The following is a 20,317-nucleotide window of genomic DNA, read 5'->3' on the forward strand; positions in this document are numbered from 1 at the left end:
GGGGAAGCTGGATTCACTTAACGACCGTGTGGCTAACTTAACAACTGCAGTGATTCCCTTAACAACGGTGGCAAGAGAGGTCGTAAAACGGGACAAAACTCACTGAAGTGTTTCGCTGAGCAACAGGAATTTTGGACCGACGTGTTGTTGAATTGGTGGAAATTGTGCATTTTTTTTTTTTACCACAAGGAATTGCGTTGCTTGCTCTATTCGTGGTCATTCTTTTGCCAGGCTGCTGGTCCGGTGTCATTTTATGAAAGTACGCTTATTTTTCAGCTAATTTTAGTCAGTTGAGTGAGGTTTTCCTCTCTTTCTGGACCTTTTGGGCCCTGATGGAGTTGTCCGTTTTTCGGTATCTTCGGTGACCGATTCTGTGGAGCGACAATCCGAGACGATCACCTGTTTAGGGAGGGCTGCATTGCATGCGGTGGTAACAGGATCGTGAGCAAAAAGTTTCGATGATAAAACAGTCCTAAAATGGTGTTTTTTTTATTTGCATTTATATCCCGCCCTTCTCCGAAGACTCAGGGCGGCTTACACTATGTTAGCAATAGTCTTCATTCTATTTGTATATTATATACAAAGTCAACTTTTATTGCCCCCAACAATCTGGGTCCTCGTTTTACCTACCTTATAAAAGATGGAAGGCTGAGTCAACCTTGGGCCTGGTAGGGCTTGAACCTGTAGTAATTGCAAGCAGCTGCTGTTAATAACAGACTGTCTTAGCAGCCTGAGTCACCAGAGGCCCAGAGGTTGAGTAATTAGGTGGACCAAGGATGGCCGCTTAGGGTGGTCTTGGCAGGACTTGCTAAGTGAGTAAAGACAATGAGAAAACTGAGGCTGAGGGAAGGAGTTTGGGCCCGATTCTGTGGCTGAGCCGCAGGATCCATCGTTTTGTTTTGTTTTTTATTTTTATTCATTTTATTTATTATTTATTTTAATTTTTAATTTATAATAATAATAATATCACAGTTGGAAGGGACCTTGGAGGCCTTCTAGTCCAACCCCCTGCCCAGGCAGGAAACCCTACACCCCTTCAGACAAATGGTTATCCAACATTTTCTTAAAAATTTCCAGTGTTGGAGCATCCACAACTTCTGCAGGCAAGTTGTTCCACTTATTTTTTTTTTATTTTTATTTTTTATTATTTTTTGCATTTATATCCCGCCCTTCTCCGAAGACTCAGGGCGGCTTACACTATGTTAAGCAATAGTCTTCATCCATTTGTATATTATATACAAAGTCAACTTATTGCCCCCAACAATCTGGGTCCTCATTTTACCTACCTTATAAAGGATGGAAGGCTGAGTCAACCTTGGGCCTGGTGGGACTTTAACTTGCAGTAATTGCAAGCAGCTGTGTTAATAACAGACTGTCTTAGCAGTCTGAGCCACCAGAGGCCCATTATTAATTGGTTCTAACTGTCAGGAAATTTCTCCTTAGTTCTAAGTTGATTCTCTCCTTGATTAGTTTCCACCCGTTGCTTCTTGTTCTACCCTCAGGTGCTTTGGAGAATAGTTTGACTCCCTCTTCTTTGTGGCAACCCCTGAGATATTGGAAGGCTGCTATCGTGTCTCCCCTAGTCCTTCTTTTCATTAAACTAGGCATACCGAGTTCCTGCAACTGTACTTCATATTTAGTTTTATTTAGTTTTATTTATTAGTTTTTAGCTTTAAGTTTTAGTTTTATTTATTTAATTTAGTTTTATTTATTATTATTTTGCAGGTAGTTCTCGACTTACAACAGTTCATTTAGTACAGAGGTCTCCAACCTTGGCAACTTTAAGCCTGGAGGGCTTCAACTCCCAGAATTCTCCAGCCAGCAAAGCTTTGCTGGCTGGAGAATTCTGGGAATTGAAGTCCTCCAGGCTTAAAGTTGCCAAGGTTGGAGACCCCTGTTTTAGTGACTATTTGGTGAAGTTGCAAAGGCATTGAAACGAGTGAGTTTTGACCCTTTTTCACATTTTATGCCCGTTGTAGCACCCCCGTTGGCCATATGATAAAAATCCGGACGCTTGGCAATGAACTCATATTTACGATGGCTGCAGTGTCCCCAGCGTCATGGGATGGAGTTCAAATGATGCTCCAGAAGTTTTGGGATTGTCCCAAGGTGCCTATCACTCTTGGTCCTATCTTTGCTTTCTTTTATCACAGTCGTCCTATTTCTATTTTCACATCCTTTTTATCTTTTCTTTAATCTTTTCTTTTATGTACACTTTTTTTTAATCTTTTTTTTTCCTTTTATCTTTTCTTTTATGTACACTGAGAGCATCTGCACCAAGACAAATTCCTTGTGTGTCCAATCACACTTGGCCAATAAAAAATTCTATTCTGTTCTATTCTATTCTATTCTATTCTATTCTATTCTATTCTATTCTATTCTATTCTATTCTATTCTTGCATTTTGTGATCTTCTCCAGTTCTCAGCTACTGCCACATTCAATATATTTATATTTTATTTTAATTTACGATTTTATTGATTTACCCCATTTTATATTTTTTTATCATAACATAACATAACAACAGAGTTGGAAGGGACCTTGGAGGCCTTCTAGTCCAACCCCCTGCCCAGGCAGGAACCCTACACCATCTCAGTCAGATGGTTATCCAACATTTTCTTAAAAATCATTATATTATATAATTATATATATATTATATTATATATTATATTATTTCATTCCCATTTCGCTAAAAGCAACTCCCTTTTGTAGATCACTTTTTTTCCCCGTCGTGCCGTCGTAACTTCAAACAAATAGTTGTTAAGTCCAGGTCTATCTATGTTTAAAAAAAAAAAAACTATAGGAATCTACGGCTCAGAAAAATCTCCTTCAAAGCAGATGCAGCTGGATTAAAACATCTGTTTTTTAATGCCAACGTTTTGCTGGCGGGCTTTGGGTGCCAGAAAGAAGTCCAAGCAGCCGATATTGGGGTGGAAAGCCACTTCTGAGAGAATGCTACAGATGTGGCAGATTTGGTTTATATTTGGAAAAAATGAGTCCAGACACTCTAAGCCAGCTGTGCTGTTTGGAAAAACTGACTACCGTATGCAAAAATGTGTGTATATATATATAAGATCCCTTCCAGCTATTATTCTGTTAACTTTCTGTTAAGTTTGTTTTGATCGTATGTTTTTTGCATTTCTGTTTTGTTTTTGGTTTTTTGCTGTGTTTTCACGATTGTTAGCCAGGCCGAGAGGCATGTATCAATGGAGGCATTCAACAAAGAAGTGGTGTTGTGTTGGGTTGGGTTGTGTTGGGTTGTGTTGGGTTGAAAAGGGATGGCAATATGCTGAGGCGAGAAAGAATTAAATTAGCAATTTCGGAGCTGGGATGTTGAGCTCTTTTGGGATGTTTTCTCAAAGGTGGGGGGAAAAATAGGGAATAATCTTAGCTAAATGCATAGATTGAAGCGGGGATTTGGGGGGTGGGAGGTGAAGACTGTGCCCCAAAGCCTGGCCCTCTTTGTTGTTCTCTTTTGGCTTCTCTGCCCCATCCTGACCTCCCCCCAAACTCAAAAGACAGCTTCGATATGGGGAGAATGTGTGTAGAAAGATCGATCAGGGTGTCTCTGAGCATGTCTTGATTGGTTTCTTTCTTTAACAGCCCAGATTGGATCAAAGGTTGGAGGGGAGTGTGTGTATGCTTCTCTCTGGCCCCACTAATGGGGAGGCAAAGAACTTGAGCCGTGGGGCTGGGTGTGGGGCGAGGAGATTGCTAGGAAATGGGGTTGAATATGGGGTAGCGACTTGGCTGTTTTTGATCTGGGACAGTGTTGAACTGTTATGCTGTCCAGAGACATTGTGAGATAGAGGGGAGGAAAGAAAGGTAAAGAAAGATAAAAAGAAAGAGAGGGAGGAAGGAAGGGAGGGAGGGAGGGAGGGAGGGAGGAAGAAAGGCAGGAGAATAGGAAGGAAGAGGGAAGAAAGAAGGAGAGAAGGAGAGGTAAAGAAAGATAAAAGAGAGGGAGGGAGGAATGATAGGAGAGGAAGAAAGGAAGGAGAATAGGAAGGAAGAGGGAAGAAAGAAGGAGAGAAGGAGGAAAGAAAGGTAAAGAAAGATAAAAAGAAAGGAAGGAAGGAAAGGAGAGGAAGAAAGGAAGGATAATTGGAAAGAAGAGGGAGAGAAGGAGGAAAGAAAGGTAAAGAAAGAAAAAAAGAAAGGGAGGGAGGAAGGAAAGGAGAGGAAGAAAGGAAGGGGAATAGGAAGGAAGAGGGAGGGAAGGAGGAGAGAAAGAGGCAAGAAACTAGGAAGGAACAAAGAGGATGAAGAAGAGGAAGAGAGAGGAAAGGAAAAGGAAGGAAGGATGAAGAGAAGGAGAAAATGAGAAAAAGGAGGAAGAGAAAAGGAAGACAAAGAAGGAAGGGAGGAAGGCGGAAGGAAGGCAGGAGATAAATAAAATGAAAGATGGAGGAAGGAAAGGAGAGGAAGGAGGAAGAAAGGAAGGAAGGGGGGGGAGGAGAGAAAGAGCCAAGCCACTAGGAAGGAAGGAAGAGGATGAAGAAGAGGAAGTGGTAAAGAGGGAAGGAAGGAAGGAAGGAGAAGAGGAGAGGAAGAAATGGAGGGAGGAAGAAAAGAAAGAAAGAAAGGGGAGGAAGGCAGAAGGAAGGCGGGAGAGAGATAAAAAGGAAAGAGAGGGAGGAAGGAAAGGAGGGAAAGGAGGGAAAAAAGGAAGGAGGGAAGGCTGGAGGAGAAGGAGAGAAAGCAAGGAAGAAAAGGAAGGTTTAGGAAGACGAAAGAAAGATAAAAAAGGAAGGATGGAAAGAGAGGAAAAAGAAAGGAGCGAGGGTGGGAGAAAGAAGAAAGATAAAAAGGAAAGAGAGACGGACGGAAAGAGGAAGGAGAGAAGGCAGGAGGGCTGGAAAGATTCTGGAAAGGCCTGGCCGTCCGACGTTGCGGGTTTCTAACACACCTTCTCCTCCTTTTTTTTGCTCCATTCACAAGACCCTCCGACTCACATACCGCTTCCTTTCTCTCTGCTGCAGGTTCTGACCCGGTTCCAGACGACCTGTGAACCCCGGTGAGGTGGGCAGGCGGCCCAGCCGAGGTCGGAGTCCCCTGCCCGGCCCTCAGCATGAATCCCATCTCTCCAGTGTGTCTGGTCATCCCCGTTGCCAGCCTGCTCTCCTGGCTGATGACCGGCTGTGCCACCGAAAGTAAGTCTCGAACACGGCACCCACTCCCAAGTTGGCAAAACTGGAGCTTGCGGGCATGTGTTTCCGGTCCGTCCTCCCCTCGCTTGGCATCTGGAGGCAATAGCGCCGAAGACACTCCGCACATGTTCAAAGGGCTCTTGTCCTCCCAGGAAGAGGACAAGAGCCCCTTGAACATGTGCAGAGTGTGCGGGAGACACAGAGAGGAAGAAGCTGATTGGTTTAGGGCTGAAGGCACGGGGAATGTGGCTCTAAATAGCGAGATTAGAACCCAGGGCTTGGGAAGGAAAGAGTGGGAGGGGGAGCAGGACGTGTTAGTAGGCCCTTTCAGCTGCAGGATGGATAAGGGAGAGTTTCTAAAAAGAAGAAACTGTTGTGACCCAGGCCCAAGTAGGTAGTAATAAACTTAGTCCATGGAAAAACAAACTTTATTTGAACAGCTGGGAATTACTTCATTCCCAGCATCGTTCAACTCAAAGTAAAACAAATGCCTCCCAACACAACTTCCTCCGTTATCTCACAAACCTTAGTCCAATTAGCCAATCTGCCAAAGGCCCTTCCTGGTAAGCGTCCAGAAGCCGCAAAAACAAAGACGTAGACGAAGCAGAAGATGAAGCAGAAGATGCAGCTACAACGTTGTTTTCCAGCAAAGAGCCCAAACGCCATTGCTGTCTGTTTTAAGCCTTATGGAAGGGGCCAATCATCTCTTGGCCTTACTCCCGAGTTGTCCTCTCTGCTTGAGCTGCTATTGCCTCCTGGCAGCTCTTCTCATGCGTGCATTAGGAACAGGCTCCTCCTGTTCCTCTGCCTCACTACTATCAGTCTCTGGAGGCTCTGGAGTCCGCACCTCACTTCCCGATGGCCCTGGCCTCACCTCAGCCTCATCGCTCTCCGACTCCGTTGCCAGCTCCACAGGCTGCTGACGGACCACAACAGAAACTACGGGTAGTTCTCGACTTACGACCGTTTGTTTCGTGACCGTTCCAAGTTACAACGGCATTGAAAAAAGTGATCTATTATCTTGGTTAGTTATGTTGGATCTGGTTTGCGTAACCGACTTGAAAAGCTTTGCTGAAGGCCAGCATATCCAAACTTTTAATGAAAAAACTCCTTGTTTTCATTCCAATTATATACAAACGCAGGCAATCCATTTGCAAGGCTAGTTATAAATGATTAAAACAGAGTTTTTCCCCACCTGTGGCGATTTCCAGGTGTGTGGACTTCAACTCCCAGAATTCCCCAGCCAAGAAAGCTGGGAAAATCCTATCGGCTGGGGAATTCTGGGAGTTGAAGTCCACGCATCTGAAAATGGGAAAGGTTGAAAGACCCCATCTAAATTTCTCCTCCTTCCCCAATTCTTTTCCTTTTTTTCGTTTCCTTTTGCTTTCAAGGACAGTCCTCGACTTAACGACCGTTCATTTAGTTCCAAGTTACAACGGCACTGAAAAAAGCGACTTACGACCAGATTTCACACTTACGACCGTTGCACATCCCCTTGGTCACGTGGTCAAAATTGAGACCCTTTGGTAACTGACTCCTATTTATGACGATTGCCGCATCCTGGGGTCAGGTGATCACCTTTTCTGGCAAGCAGAGTCAATGGGGAACCAAGATCCACTGAATGACCGTGGTCGTAACTTAACAACTGCAGTGATTCATTTAACAACTTTGGCAAGAAAGGTCATCAACTGGAGCAAAATTCACTGAACCCTGCCTTGTTTACCGATGGAAATTTTGGGTTGAATTTTGGTCGTAAGTCGAAGATATAAAATTTTCGTTTATTGGATGACAGATCTCTGTTTAATTGTTCTGTTTACTCAACTTGCTGTGAAACGAAGGAAGGAGGGGGGAGGGAGGAAGGAAGGAAGGAAAGAGGGAGGGAGGGAGAGAGAGAGAGAGAGGAAGGAAAGAGGGAGTGAGAGAGAGAAGAAGGAAGGAAGGAGGGGTGAGGGAGGAAGGAAGGAGGGGGCAGGGAGGAAGGAAGGAAAGAGGGAGGGAGAGAGAGAGGAAGGAAAGAGGGAGGAAGAAAGGAAGGAAGGAAGGAAGGAAGAGGGGAGGGAGGGAGGAAGGAAAGAGAGAGAAAGAGAGAGGAAGGAAAGAGGGAGGGAGAGGAAGGAAGGAAAGAGAGGAAGGAGGGAGGAGGAGGGTGAGGAAGGAAGGAAGGAAGGAAAGAGGGAGGGAAAGAAGAAGGAAGGAAGGAAAGAGGGAGGGAGAGAGAGAAGAAGGAAGGAAGGAAGGAGGGTGAGGGAGGAAGGAAGGAGGGGGCAGGGAGGAAGGAAGGAAAGAGGGAGGGAAAGAGAGAGGAAGGAAAGAGGGAGAGAGGAAGGAAGGAGGAGTGAGGGAGGGAGGAAGGAAAGAGGGAGGAAGAAAGGAAGAGGCGAGGGAGGGAGGAAGGAAAGAGAGAAAGAGAGAGGAAGGAAAGAGAGGGCTGAAAAAACCGCAGCTTACAACCACAGCTGGGATGCGAGGTGGTTGTTATGTGAGTCATGCCCAATTATACATCTTTTTGCTAAACCACTGCGGTTTTTAAGCTAGTAACACGGTTGTTAAGTGAATCTGGCTCTTCCCCATTGGCTTTGCTCGTCTGAAGGTCGCAAAAGGGGGATCAAGTGACTTTGGGACAGTGCAGCCGTCATAAATGCGAGTCAATTGAGCCAAGTATCTGAATTTACATCACGTTGCCATGGGGACGCTGCAACGGTCGTAAAGTGTGAAAAACGGCCCCAAGTCCCATTCTAACTTCGAACGGTCCCTCAGTGAATGGTTATAAATCGAGGATCCCCTGTACATCGCCAGTTGCCGAGCTCCAGCCTTTTCATCCTGCGACGGATGAAAGATGCTGAAACGGTTGTAAGTGCGAGGAACCGCGGTCAGTCACGTTATTTGTTTATTTTTTTGCGCCGTTGTCATTTCGAACAACCACTGGTCGTAAGTCATAACATAACATAACAACAGAGTTGGAAGGGACCTTGGAGGCCTTCTAGTCCAACCCCCTGCCCAGGCAGGAAACCCTACACCATCTCAGTCAGATGGTTATCCAACATTTTCTTAAAAATTTCCAGTGTTGGAGCATTTACAACTTCTGCAGGCAAGTCGTTCCACTGATTAATTGTTCTAACTGTCAGAAAGTCGAGGAGGATCTGCAGGCAGATGGCAAAGAAAAGAGATTTGGGGCTTGACAAGTTGGTTTCGTGAAGTAACCGGAGGGGGGGGGGGGAAATATCTGCTTTTTCGTCAAATTGTTCATCGGGAAAAGGTGCTAAGAGCCACCTCCGCGTATTCGGGCGACCTGAATTTAACACGACTCTCCCTCCTACGAGGAGACAAAAGAGACCAGAGGTGATTGTGTGGGAACCTCTATGCATGCGCAAACGCGGAGGATGAAAGGGAAAACTCCAGAAAGTGAGATTTTTAGGTCTTGAAGATGGGCTGTCATGGAGGCAAGATCTGCCTTTTGTCACAAAAGGCCTTGAAATGATGGCCGGCTTTAAGGCGGGGTGAAGAGGGGAAGGCTGGAAGAGAGCTTCCGCTTCCCTGCTTTGGATCTCTTTGAGGGGAAGTAGAAGGTAGAAGGTATGTAGAACAGAAGGGAAGGTGGAAGCGGTTCGAATCCCTAACGCCATGTAACGGGGTGAGCTCCCGTGACTTGTCCCAGCTTCTGCCAACCTAGCAGTTCGAAAGCAGGTAAAAAACACAAGTAGAAAAAATAGGGACCACCTTTGGTGGGAAGGTAACAGCGTTCCGTGCGCCTTTGGCGTTGAGTCATGCCGGCCACATGACCATGGAGACGTCTTCGGACAGCGCTGGCTCTTCGGCTTTGAAACGGAGATGAGCACCGCCCCCCTAGAGTCGGGAACGGGTAGCACGTTTGTGCGAGGGGAACCTTTACCTTTAGAAGGTAAATGGACCCAGTGATAGGAGGTGAGTGTGGCAGAGGAGGTGGTGGTTAAGAGTGTCTGGAAACCTGGCTTTTTGCCCAGGGGGAATGTGGGGAAGGGGCTGTTAGGGGGTTTGCAAAAGTTGGCAAATAAGGTTTCTCTGCAAACATCCTGCTTGCTTTGAGTTCTTTCTTCTTGTGGGTTTTAACACATCAGAGTCACAGGCTGGAGTCTTAATGGATGGTTAGCTAGGAAGGAAGGAAGGAAGGAAGGAGGGAGGGAGGAAGGAGGGAGGGAGGGAGGGAGGGAGGAGGGAGAAGGAAGGAAGGAGGGGGGGAGGAGGGAAGGGAGGGAGGGAGGGAGGAAGGAAGGAAGGAGAGGGGGACAGGAAGGAAGGAAGAAAAAGGAGGAAAGGAAGGAAGGAAAAGGAAGACAGGAAAGAAGGGAAGGAAGGAAGATAAAGAGGAAGGACAGGAAGAAATGAAGGAAAAGAAGAGGAGAGAAGGAAGGAAGAATGGAAGAATGGAGGCCAGGAAGGAAAAAGGGAGACAGGAAAGAAAGGAAGGAAAGAAGGAAGGAAGAGAGAGAAGGCAGGAAGGAAGAAGAAAGGAGGAAGGAAGGAAGAAGGGGGACAGGAAGGAAGGAAAGAAGAAAAGAAGAGGGGAAAAGGAAGGAAGGAAGGAAAAGGAGACAGGAAAGAAAGGAAGGAAAGAAGGAAGAAAAAGAGGAGAAGACAGGAAGGAAGAAGGGAGGAAGGAAGGAAGAAGAGAGGGACAGGAAGGAAGGAAGGACAGAAAGAAGAAAAAGAAGAGGGGGAAAAGGGAAGGAAGGACAAAGGGAGACAGGAAAGAAGGGAAGGAAGGAAGGAAGGAGAGAGGGTGAGAAAGGAGGAGTGGGAGAGAAAGAAGAGGAGAGAAGGAAGGAAGAATGGAAGAATGGAGGCCAGGAAGGAAAAAGGGAGACAGGAAAGAAAGGAAGGAAAGAAGGAAGGAAAAAGAGAGAGAAGGCAGGAAGGAAAGAAAGAAAAAGGGAGGAAGGAAGGAAGAAGAGGGGGACAGGAAGGAAGGAAAGAAGAAAAAGAAGAGGGGGAAAAGGGAAGGAAGGAAGGAAAAAGGGAGACAGGAAAGAAAGGAAGGAAAGAAGGAAGAAAAAAGAGGGAGAAGACAGGAAGGAAAGAAAGGGAGGAAGGAAGGAAGAAGAGAGGGACAGGAAGGAAGGAAGGACAGAAAGAAGAAAAAGAAGAGGGGGAAAAGGGAAGGAAGGACAAAGGGAGACAGGAAAGAAGGGAAGGAAGGAAGGAAGGAGAGAGGGTGAGAAAGGAGGAGTGGGAGAGAAAGAAGAGAAGAAGAAATCGTTCCCAGGCTTCCTTCAGCAAAAGCAAAATGCTATTTTCTGAAAACAACAAAGAAGACCCAGCGAGACTAAAGATGGAGAAAGGGCCCTTGGGGAAAAGAAAGAAAAAAAAAACCACACCAAAATAAAAATCAGAGCAGCTTCTGTTTGGCCAGCCAAGGCATCATTGACCGCCAGGCAGCATCTCGGTTCCTGTCCTCACGCTCCCCTCCAAACCGCTCTGCCCGAATGAGAAGTGGACAATGCACAATGCGGGGGTGCCTCCATGCGCCGAAGCCGCCTCTCCTGCCTGCAAAAGAGCGCTGGCGGGCACGGCAAACAATTTATTCTTTCAAGCAGGGCGCGGGCAGCTGGGTGCCCCTCTTGTCGCCTCCAGGAGCTAAAAAGGAATGAAAAAAAATCTCTGGGACAATGCACGGTCTCTTCGGAGGGGCCTCTGAATTAGCGCGAAGAACGCTTGTGGCCGTTTTCAAAAAAGGGGGACCGTGAAATAAATTGGCCCCTTCTTCCCACCGCCGACGTCCCTTCTCGGCCTCTCGAAAAAAACAGCCTGGCTGCAGCAAAAGCGGCCCTTGCAAATTGGCTGGACCAAACGGTTGGGATTCTGCGCTTTTTGGCCCCGGGGTGGCGGGGTGGGGGGGTGTTAAGGCAGGCTGGGAGGGAGGCAAAGAGGCTCGCGGGGTCCAGAAAAATAGGATGGGGGACGTTTGTTTGGTGGCCCACGAGGACGGGAGGGAACCGATTCTAGCTCGCCGCTTGCTGCAGAAACCTGGGTTTTATGCCTCGGAGCACACAATGAGGACTAGAAACTCTGCTCTTCAAGCTGAACCCAGTCTAGTGGACATTACCAACAACCACCTTGCTTAGCCCCAGAAATTTGGGGGCTTTCCCCCTTTTTCATTTGTCCTTCCTTTCTTCCTCCCTTCCTTCCTTCCCTCCCTATTTCCTTCCTTTTTTCCTCTCCTCCTTCCTCCCTTCTTCCCTCTTTCTCTCTTCCTTCCTTCATCCTTTTCTATTTCCTTCCCTTCTCCCTCCCCTCCTTCTCCTTCCTTCCTTCTTTCCTTCTTTCCTTCTTCCCTCCCTTTCTCTCTCTCCCTCCCTCCCTCCCCTGCTTCTCCTCCTCCTTCCTTCCTTCCTCCTTCTCTTCCCCCCTCCCCTCCTTTTCCTTCCTTCCTTCCTTCCTTCCTTTTTCCTCCCCTTCTTCTCCTTCCTCCCTCCCTCTTTCTTCGTTCTTCCTTCCTCCTCCTCTTTCTCTCTTTCTTCCTTCCTCCTGCTTCTCCTCCTTTTTCCTTCCTTCCTTCCTATTTCCTTCCTTTTTCCTCTCCTCCTCCTTCTTCCTCCCTTCTTCCTTCTTCCTTCCTTCCTCCTCTCTCTCTCTTCTTTCCTTCCTTCCTCCGTTTCTCCTTCTTCTCCTATTCCTTCCTTCCTTCCCTATTTCCTTCCTTTTTTCCTCTCCTCCTCCCTCCCTCCCTCTTTCTCCCTTTCTTCCTTCATCCTTTTCTATTTCCTTCCTTCCTCCCTCCCCTACTTTTCCTTCCTTCTCCCCTCCCCTGCTTCTCCTTCTCCTTCTCCTCCTTTTTCCTTCCTTCCTTCCTTCCTTCCTTCCTTCCTTCCTTCCTTCCTTCCTTCCTTCCTTTCTGCCTTCTTTCCTTCCTTCCTTCCTTCCCTTTCCCCTCCTCTCCTCTTAAATTGCTGCCGTTAAGAAACACCCATGTCGGCAAGGCATCTGAGCTGTTATTCCAATCACAGGCAGTCCTGGTCTTACAACCGTTTATTTATTTATTTATTTATTTATCACATTTCTATACCGCCCTTCTCCGAAGACTCAGGGCGGTTTACAGCCAAAATCGCACAGAAACAAACATTTAAAAACATTATTAAAAATCTAATTCAAAATTGGCCCAATAATTTTAAAAACTTAATAAAATTATAAAATAAACCCTAATAAAACCATCCATGTTAAAATTGCGATTAGGCCAACCCTGCATGATGGAAGAAGAAAGTCTTAAGCTCGCGCTTAAAGGCCCGGAGGTCATGGAAGAAGGCGTAGCCCCAGAGGTAGCTCATTCCAGAGGGCAGGTGCCCCCACAGAGAAGGCTCTCCCCCTGGGAGCCGCCAGTCGGCATTGTTTGGCTGATGGCACCCTGAGGAGACCCTCCCTATGGGAGCGCACAGGTCGATAGGAGGCTATTGGTGGCAGCAGGCGGTCCCGTAAGTAACCCGGTCCCAAGCCATGGAGCGCTTTAAAGGAGAGAACCAACACCTTGAATTGCACCCGGAAGACCACCGGTAACCAGTGCAGCCTGCGCAGGAGAGGTGTTATATGGGAGCTACGAGACGCTCCCTCTATCCCCCGCGCAGCTGCATTCTGGATCAGTTGGAGCCTCTGGGTGCTCTTCAAGGGGTTGGTTGAAGAAGGCACAGGTCCACAGCATAGTCCTTTCGGCAGTTCCAAGGCGGCTCCACACCCATTTGCGCCACTCGGGTGACCCTGAGGGTGCAGATTAAACCTCCAAGTGGCCTCAGCTACCCTCTCAAAGGATGCAAATGACCAGCCGTCTGCAAGGAGTATCAATCCTTCCATTTCCCCACCATCCAGTCCGAGCGGAAGAAGCTTCTTATTCAAAGAAAACGAAAGGAAGTCCAGTTGCTTCTGGAAAAAGGCACCTCTGGAACAATCTTGACCTGGATGACTGAGAATCTCCCGTTGATTTGACTAGCCATTGGGTTGGAACCAGGGGTGAAATGCTCCCGGTTCAGACCAGCTCGCCCGATCCGGTAGTGATGGCGGCTGATGGTTTGGAGAACCGGTAGCAAAAATCCCTGCTCCCCCGCCCCGCCTCTGCTGAGCCAAACCATCATCAGAGGTTTGGTGTTTTTTTTTACTTTTAAAAGCATCTTTTCTTCAGCTGAAAACGTGCCTTTAAAAGTTAAAAAAAAAAAAAGGATCCTGCGGCTCAGCTGAGATCGTCAGAGCCTTTAAACTCTTTTTTTTAAAAAACAACCCCTTGGCCGAAGAGGTTGTAAAAACAAAAGGTTTTAAAAGGCTCCTCTGGGGATCCCAGCTGAGTTCCTCATCACCAGAACCTTAAAAAACATGTTTTCTACATGTTAAAAACAATTATTTTAAGAGGTTCTGGGCTGCTATGAGGGAACTTCAGCTGAGATCGTCAGAGGAGCTTTTAAAATCTTTTTTTCCTCTGGCGATCCCAGAGGAGTTTCCTGATCCTCGCAGGCTTTTAAAATCACTTTTTAACAGCCCCCAGTTACAAGAGCCCCCACCCATGCCCACCCAATGCCTCCTCCTCACTTACCTATAATTACTGCTCCTTTCGGGCTGGCAAAGCCATGCTTGACTTCAGCTACTGTAATCGGTTGCATCAGCTAGCAACTGACTATACCTGCCTAAAATCCATCTCCTCGTGAGCAACTGAATCTGCCTGCTTTGCTGGCTGAGGAACTCTGGGAGTTGAAGTCCACAAACCTTAAAGTTACTAAGGTTGGAGACCCCTGATCTAAAAAATATAAATAAATAAAATAAAATATTTGTGTAGCTTTCTGAGATTTGGTATGTTTCTGTAGTGTTTCACTCTAACTACCCAAACACACAAAATCTCACAAAGCTGTATGTGGCTGTGTGTGTGTGTGTGTGTGTGTGTGTGTGTGTGTATGTCAGTTGTGTTGTGTTGTGTGTAAAGTGTGAGGTTCCTGCTTGTTGCAGGGGCCATTTTGAGTGAAGTGCAGCTGTTTTTATATTGTGTGTGAGTCAGTTGTGGTTTTTTTTTAATTATTTATTTATTTTATTCGATTTTTATACCGCCCTTCTCCCGAAGGACTCAGGTCAGTGTACAGCCATATAAAAAATCCACAATATACACATTAAAACAAGATTAAAACAAAACATATTACAAGGTGGCCGGAATTTAAAAGCAATTTAACAAACCTTAAAATATAAATTACCCCAATTAAAATTTAATAAAACTTTTAAGCCTGTCCCGCTTGAATAAATAATAAATAATAAATTCAAATTTAATTTGAATTTATATCCCGCCCTTCTCCGAAGACTCAGGGCGGCTTACATTGTGTTAAGCAATAGTCTTCATCCATTTGTATATTATATACAAAGTCAACTTATTGCCCCCAACAATCTGGGTGCTCATTTTACCTACCTTATAAAGGATGGAAGGCTGAGTCAACCTTGGGCCTGGTGGGACTAGAACCTGCAGTAATTGCAAGCAGCTGCTGTTAATAACAGACTTAGTCTGCTGAGCCACCAGAGGTGTTGTGTTGTGTTGTGTTGTATGTGTGTAAAGTGTGAAAGTTGGTTTTTGAGCTTTTTGTGGCTGTGAGGTTCCTGTTTGTTGCAGGGGCCATTTTGGATGAGGTACAGCTGCTTTTACATTGTGTATGAGTCAGTTGTGTTGTGTTGTGTGTGTGTAAAGTGTGAAAGTTGGTTTTTGGTATCACTTTATTGTTTTGTATACTTTGTTCATTATTTTTATTATTTATTGTTATTGGCCACACCCACCCAGTCATCTGACCACCAAGCCACGCCCACCAATTAAGCCACGCCCACAGAAATGGTAGGGAAAATTTTTAGATTTCACCCCTGGGTAGAACCGGTGCCGGAATACCAAATCAGACTCGGAAGCCTTAAGAAAGACTCTTTATACCTGCCTGAGTGAGACCACACACACACAAACACACACACACACACACACACATATATGTAGGTCTTTGGTTATTCGGGTTTTCTCCCGCGTAAAATTGGAAGTGTCTTGGCGACGTTTCGACGAAGTCCCATTCGTCATCTTCAGGCTAGGTGTTTTACAGCTTCGTGCTTCTAGGAGAAATGTGTGATTGCAGCATCCAAACCCCCAACCAAACCCCCAACCAATCAGAACACACCTCCACCCAATCAGAACACAGCCAAGCTCCCAACCAATCAGTTCAAACCCCCACTAGCAGTTAAAAGGAAGAAACAGCTGCGATCACACATTGCTCCTAGAAGCACGAAGCTGAAAACACCCAGCCTGAAGATGACGAATGGGATTTCGTCGAAACGTCACCAAGACACTTCCAATTTTACACAGGAGAAAACCCGAATAACCAAAGACCTAGATAGGTAGGTAGGTAGGTAGGTAGGTAGGTAGATAGATAGATAGATAGATAGATAGATAGATAGATAGATAGATAGATAGATAGATAGATAGATAGATAGATAGATAGATAGAGGGGATAGAGAGATATAGATAGAGATATAGAGATAGAGATAGAGATATAGATATAGATGTAGATGTAGATATGGTTCCTGTAGGTGATCCTGAGGACACAGACAAACCTCCAAATGGCCTCAATGACTCTCTAAAAAGGATGCAAATGACCAGCTGTCTGCCAGGAGTACAAATCCTACCATTCCCTCCTCCCCCATCTAGTCAGAACCGAAGAAGCTTCTTGGAGGAGAAGCGAAACGTCTTCAAAGAAAAAAAACCCAGAAAAGTCCAGTGGCCTCTTGATAAAAGCACCTTTGGGATAACCTGGATCAGGGGTCTCCAACCGTGTCAACTTTAAGACTTGTGAACTTCAACTCTCAGAGTTCCTCAGCCAGCAAAGCTGGCTGAGGTACTCTGGGAGTTGCAGTCCACAAGTCTTAAAGTTGACACGGTTGGAGACCCCTGACCTGGATGACTGACAATCTCTAGAGATGAGTTCTGGAGAAATCTAGGGACCATCTGTGGCTCGGTGTGTCGTGATGAACGCTCTTGAAGCGTGCCACGTAGACAGTTCTATTCTCGCAGGCTACAGTGTGGGGGAAGTGTGATTAAGGCGTGCTGGCTGTTATTGCAGGTTGCGGTTTCTAATCTAACATTCGCATTTATTTTTAGAAGATTTATTAAGCCTTAGCCCGAGAGTCCCGTTTTGCTTCAGAAAGCGGGAGGAGAGGTCAGCTGAGGCACCTTGGAAAAGCCATGAGACCTTGGCTGGTTTCCTTAAGACAGGGGTCCCCAAACTTTCGGACCTCAGGGACCACTAAATTCATAATTTTAAATCCCGCGGACCACTAATATGATCTGCCTAAAGACCGGCTGGGTGGGCGTGGCTAGGTGGGCGTGGCCAATTTGACGTCACTCACGTCGAGGGGTGCCTCGCCAGCCTTTACTCGCCCCTCCCCTCCCAGCCACTCATCGCCTGCCCACCTGGGCTCCTTAGGGCCCCAACAGGAAGTAGTTGTTGGAGCTAAGCAGTCACCATTGTGAATCCCTCTATGTGAGGTGGGGCCATAGGAATCAGTTGGGCTTGTTGATCGCATACCTGGCTCCTTGCTGCGTGACCACAGCCCTGCCCGAGCTGTTGGAGGTACTTGCCTCTGTGGCGGTTGAGACCCCCAGACTCATAGTCATGGGGGATTTCAACTTGCCATCGGCTGGCTTGCTATCGATTGCAGCTCGGGAGTTCCAGGCTTCCATGACGGCCTTGGACCTGATTGGGGTAAATGATGGCCCCACGCACATGGGGGGAGGCACACTGGACCTGATTTATATCTCTGGACAGTGGTTAAATGATCTGGAACTAGATGATTTAGTAACAGAACCGATGTCATGGTCCGATCATTTTCTCCTTCGACTAGACTTCCGAACCGCCATCCACCATCGCAGGGAGACGGAACCTATACGGTGGTTCCATCCCAGGCGCCTGATGGACCCTGAGAGGTTCCTGACGGAGCTCGGGCCATTCCCTGAGGATCTGGCCCACGGCACGACTGAGGAACTAGTTGCGGCCTGGGAGCGGGCCGCGGCTGGGGCCTTGGACCGTGTCGTGCCTTTGCGACCTCTGACCCGGCGCAGATCTCGTCTGGCCCCTTGGTTCTCCGAGGGGCTGAGGGAGATGAACCCCGGAAGAAGACGTCTAGAGAGCACCTGGAGGTCCAGCCGTTCCGAAGCTGATCGGACACTAGTTAGGTCCTATTCTAGGACCTACCTAGTGGCAATGAGGGAGGCGAGGCGCTCATACGCCTCCACCCTCATTGCGTCGGCAGATAACCGCCCGGCCACCCTGTTTCGGGTGACCCGCTCCCTCCTTCATCAGGAGGTGCGGGATGACCCGTTGCAGGGACGTGCCGAGGAGTTTAGTGGTTATCTATACGATAAAATCGCTCAGCTCCGGGATGGTCTGGACCGAAATTGGGATGATCCAAGCGAGGGAGAGGAGACACGTCTTGTTGAGTCCATTTGGGATGAGTTTGACCCTGTGGCTCCCGAGGACGTGGACAGGTTGTTGGGGAGGCTTCACGCCACTACATGTTTACTGGAGTCCATTAAATGACACGCAGGGGACTCTGCTAAACCAATCTTTCAACTTATCTAAAGTCTGCGTTGTTTTTGTTTCTCTCCCCCTCCCCCCGTCCCCCATCCGTGGCCACAGGCCCCCCACAGTTCATCAAGCATCCCGTGGATCAGATTGGGGTGTCGGGAGGCGTGGCGTCCTTCGTGTGCCAAGCGACGGGAGACCCCAAACCCCGAGTCACCTGGAACAAGAAAGGAAAGAAAGTGAACTCACAGCGGTTTGAGGTAAGATAACAAAACTAATAAGAGTTGGAAGGGGTCTTAAGAGGGCTTCTAGTTCAGGGGTCCCCAACCTTTCGGACCTCAGGGACCACTAAATTCATAATTTTAAATCCCGTGGACCGCTAATATGATCTGCCTAAAGACCGGCTGGATGGGCGTGGCCAATTTGATGTCACTCACGCCGAGGGGTGCCTCGCCAGCCTTTACTCGCCCCTCCTCTCCCAGCTACTCTTTGCCTGCCCGCTTGGGCTCTTTAGGGTCCCAACAGGAAGCCGTTGTTGGAGCTCAGCAGCCACCACGAGAAAGAGTTGGCAAAACAGCTCAGTTCAAATTGGATCTGACCAAGAAGGAGGCTCAGCAGAAGCACCTCACTGAGGACTAGGAGCATAGGCTTTCCAAGCAAAGGGAAGACCTGCGGGAGTGCAAGGCCAGGTAGTGGTGCCTTGAGGCTCAGCGGGCTGAGATGGTCAGTCAGTTCCAGGCCATGAGGCAGTCCCACTGGAACGAGGCCCTCCGGCTCTTTGCCACCAGCAGCTCTTCCCTCCAGCCTTCGCCCAAAGCCCCACACCAGGAGGCTGAAGCAGACCCCAAGTCGGAATTTTGCCCCCCTCCGACCCGCACAAAAAGACCCCAAAGGAGGAGATTCTCTGCAGCAACACAAACGTTCATTGCACGCATCCAACCCAGGAGGCGTAGTTTGAGGACCCCTGATTTAGTGCAATATAAAAAATGCAAATAATTTTTCTGGGGACCAGCAAAATTTTCTCGCGGACCACCAGTTGGTGACCGCTGGACTAGTTCGACCCCCTGCTCAAACAGGGAGACCCGACACAAGTGATGGTTAACCTTTAGGGTACTGAGGGCCCAACGCGCCTTCCTGTGCAAATGCATTTGCATGTGTCCTTAGCCCCAAAATGCAATGTGAGCGCCTCCACCCACATGCATTCGCGTATCCCCCCCGAATGTGCCCCCAGCATGCATGGCAGAGAACCGAAGACCAGATGTCCAGTGGGAGGTGCGCGGGTGTGCACGGTGTAGCCGGGCTGGCCCTTACGCCATTACAGACAAATGGTCGTCCGGTCTTTTCTTAATAACCTCTAGCGATGGGGAACCTACAAATTCTGGTGGCAAGTCGTTCCAATGGTTAATTGCCCCCGTCTGCCCAACACACACACACACACAAAAAAGCCAGAGGGAGATCCTGGAAGAAGAATTTCCAAAGAAACAGAGAGATCAGGGAAGCTAGTCCCTTTTCACAGTCAGCCGCAGCTTCTGGCTCAGCGGACTTCCTGATCTCCGGACCTTTCGACGCGAGCTGAAAACGTTTTTATTCCATCATGCAGGACTGGCCTAACGGTTTTTAATTTGGGGCTTTTATTGGATTTTATTGTTTTTAGCCAAATTCGAATATTTGTCTTTTAATTTGTTTTTAATTTTTGTATTTCGTTGTTTTTATTCTGGCTGTAAACCGCCCTTCTCAGGGCGGTATAGAAATTAAATAAACCTAAACCTAACCCTAACCTTTTTGAGTTTTGCCAGCACTGGTTTTCATAAGATAAACCCCTACCTCACCAAACCCACTTTTCATGAAGTTGGCTGGATGCAGAGACTACAATAGTCCTCGACTTACGACCACAACGGAGACCAGAATCTCCATCGCTAATTGATGTGGTCATTAAGCGAGTTGGCAAGGGACTGTGCCCAATTTCATGAAGTTTTTTGGTTTTTTTTTTGCTGTGCTCATGATGTGAACCCGGCTTTCCAGACACACAGCTCTGGAAAGTTGGTCTGTTGCCAAGATTGTGGTGTTTTTTTTATACACACACACCTGTGGGAAACTGGACCGTTGCAAAGATTGTGGTTGTTTTTGTATGCGCACACACACACACACTCACACATACACAAGTGCGTTCGTGGGAAGTTGATCTGTTGTAAAGATTGTGGATTTTTTTATGCACACTTACACACATTCTTTGGAAATTAGCTGTATGCAAAGAGGGATGGATAAAGAGACACGCATACACACAGCTCTGGGAAATTGGTCTGTTGCGAAGATTGTGGTGGTTTTTACACACACACACACACACACGTTCCTGAGAAGCTGATCCATTGCAAAGATTGTGTTGGCTTTTATACACAAACACACGCACGCACACACCTGTTCTGTGAGAAGCTGGTCCTTTTCAAAGATTGTGGGATTTTTTTAAATGCATACTTACAGGCATTCCTTGGAAACAAGTTGTATGCAAAGAGAGAGGGATAAATAGACACACAAACACACACACACACAACTCAGGGAAGTTGGTCTGTTGCAAAGATTGTGGTAGCTTTTACACACACATGAACACACACACACACACACACACACACACA

The 20,317-nt window shown here is 47.2% G+C and overlaps 1 protein-coding gene across 1 annotated transcript in view; it reads left to right on the forward strand.

Moving 5' to 3' along the window:
• Window positions 1-20,317, forward strand: part of PTPRS (protein tyrosine phosphatase receptor type S) — a 291,141-nt gene that overhangs the window by 72,689 nt on the left and 198,135 nt on the right. Inside the window, exons 2-3 of the mRNA XM_058163586.1 lie at window positions 4,981-5,151; window positions 17,802-17,947. Of these exons, the coding sequence (XP_058019569.1) occupies window positions 5,070-5,151; window positions 17,802-17,947 (228 nt within the window). The 5' untranslated portion in view covers window positions 4,981-5,069. The remainder of the gene's footprint in view (window positions 1-4,980; window positions 5,152-17,801; window positions 17,948-20,317) is intronic.

Source organism: Ahaetulla prasina, chromosome 1 (genome assembly GCF_028640845.1).
Source record: "Ahaetulla prasina isolate Xishuangbanna chromosome 1, ASM2864084v1, whole genome shotgun sequence".
Taxonomy (NCBI): domain Eukaryota; kingdom Metazoa; phylum Chordata; class Lepidosauria; order Squamata; family Colubridae; genus Ahaetulla; species Ahaetulla prasina.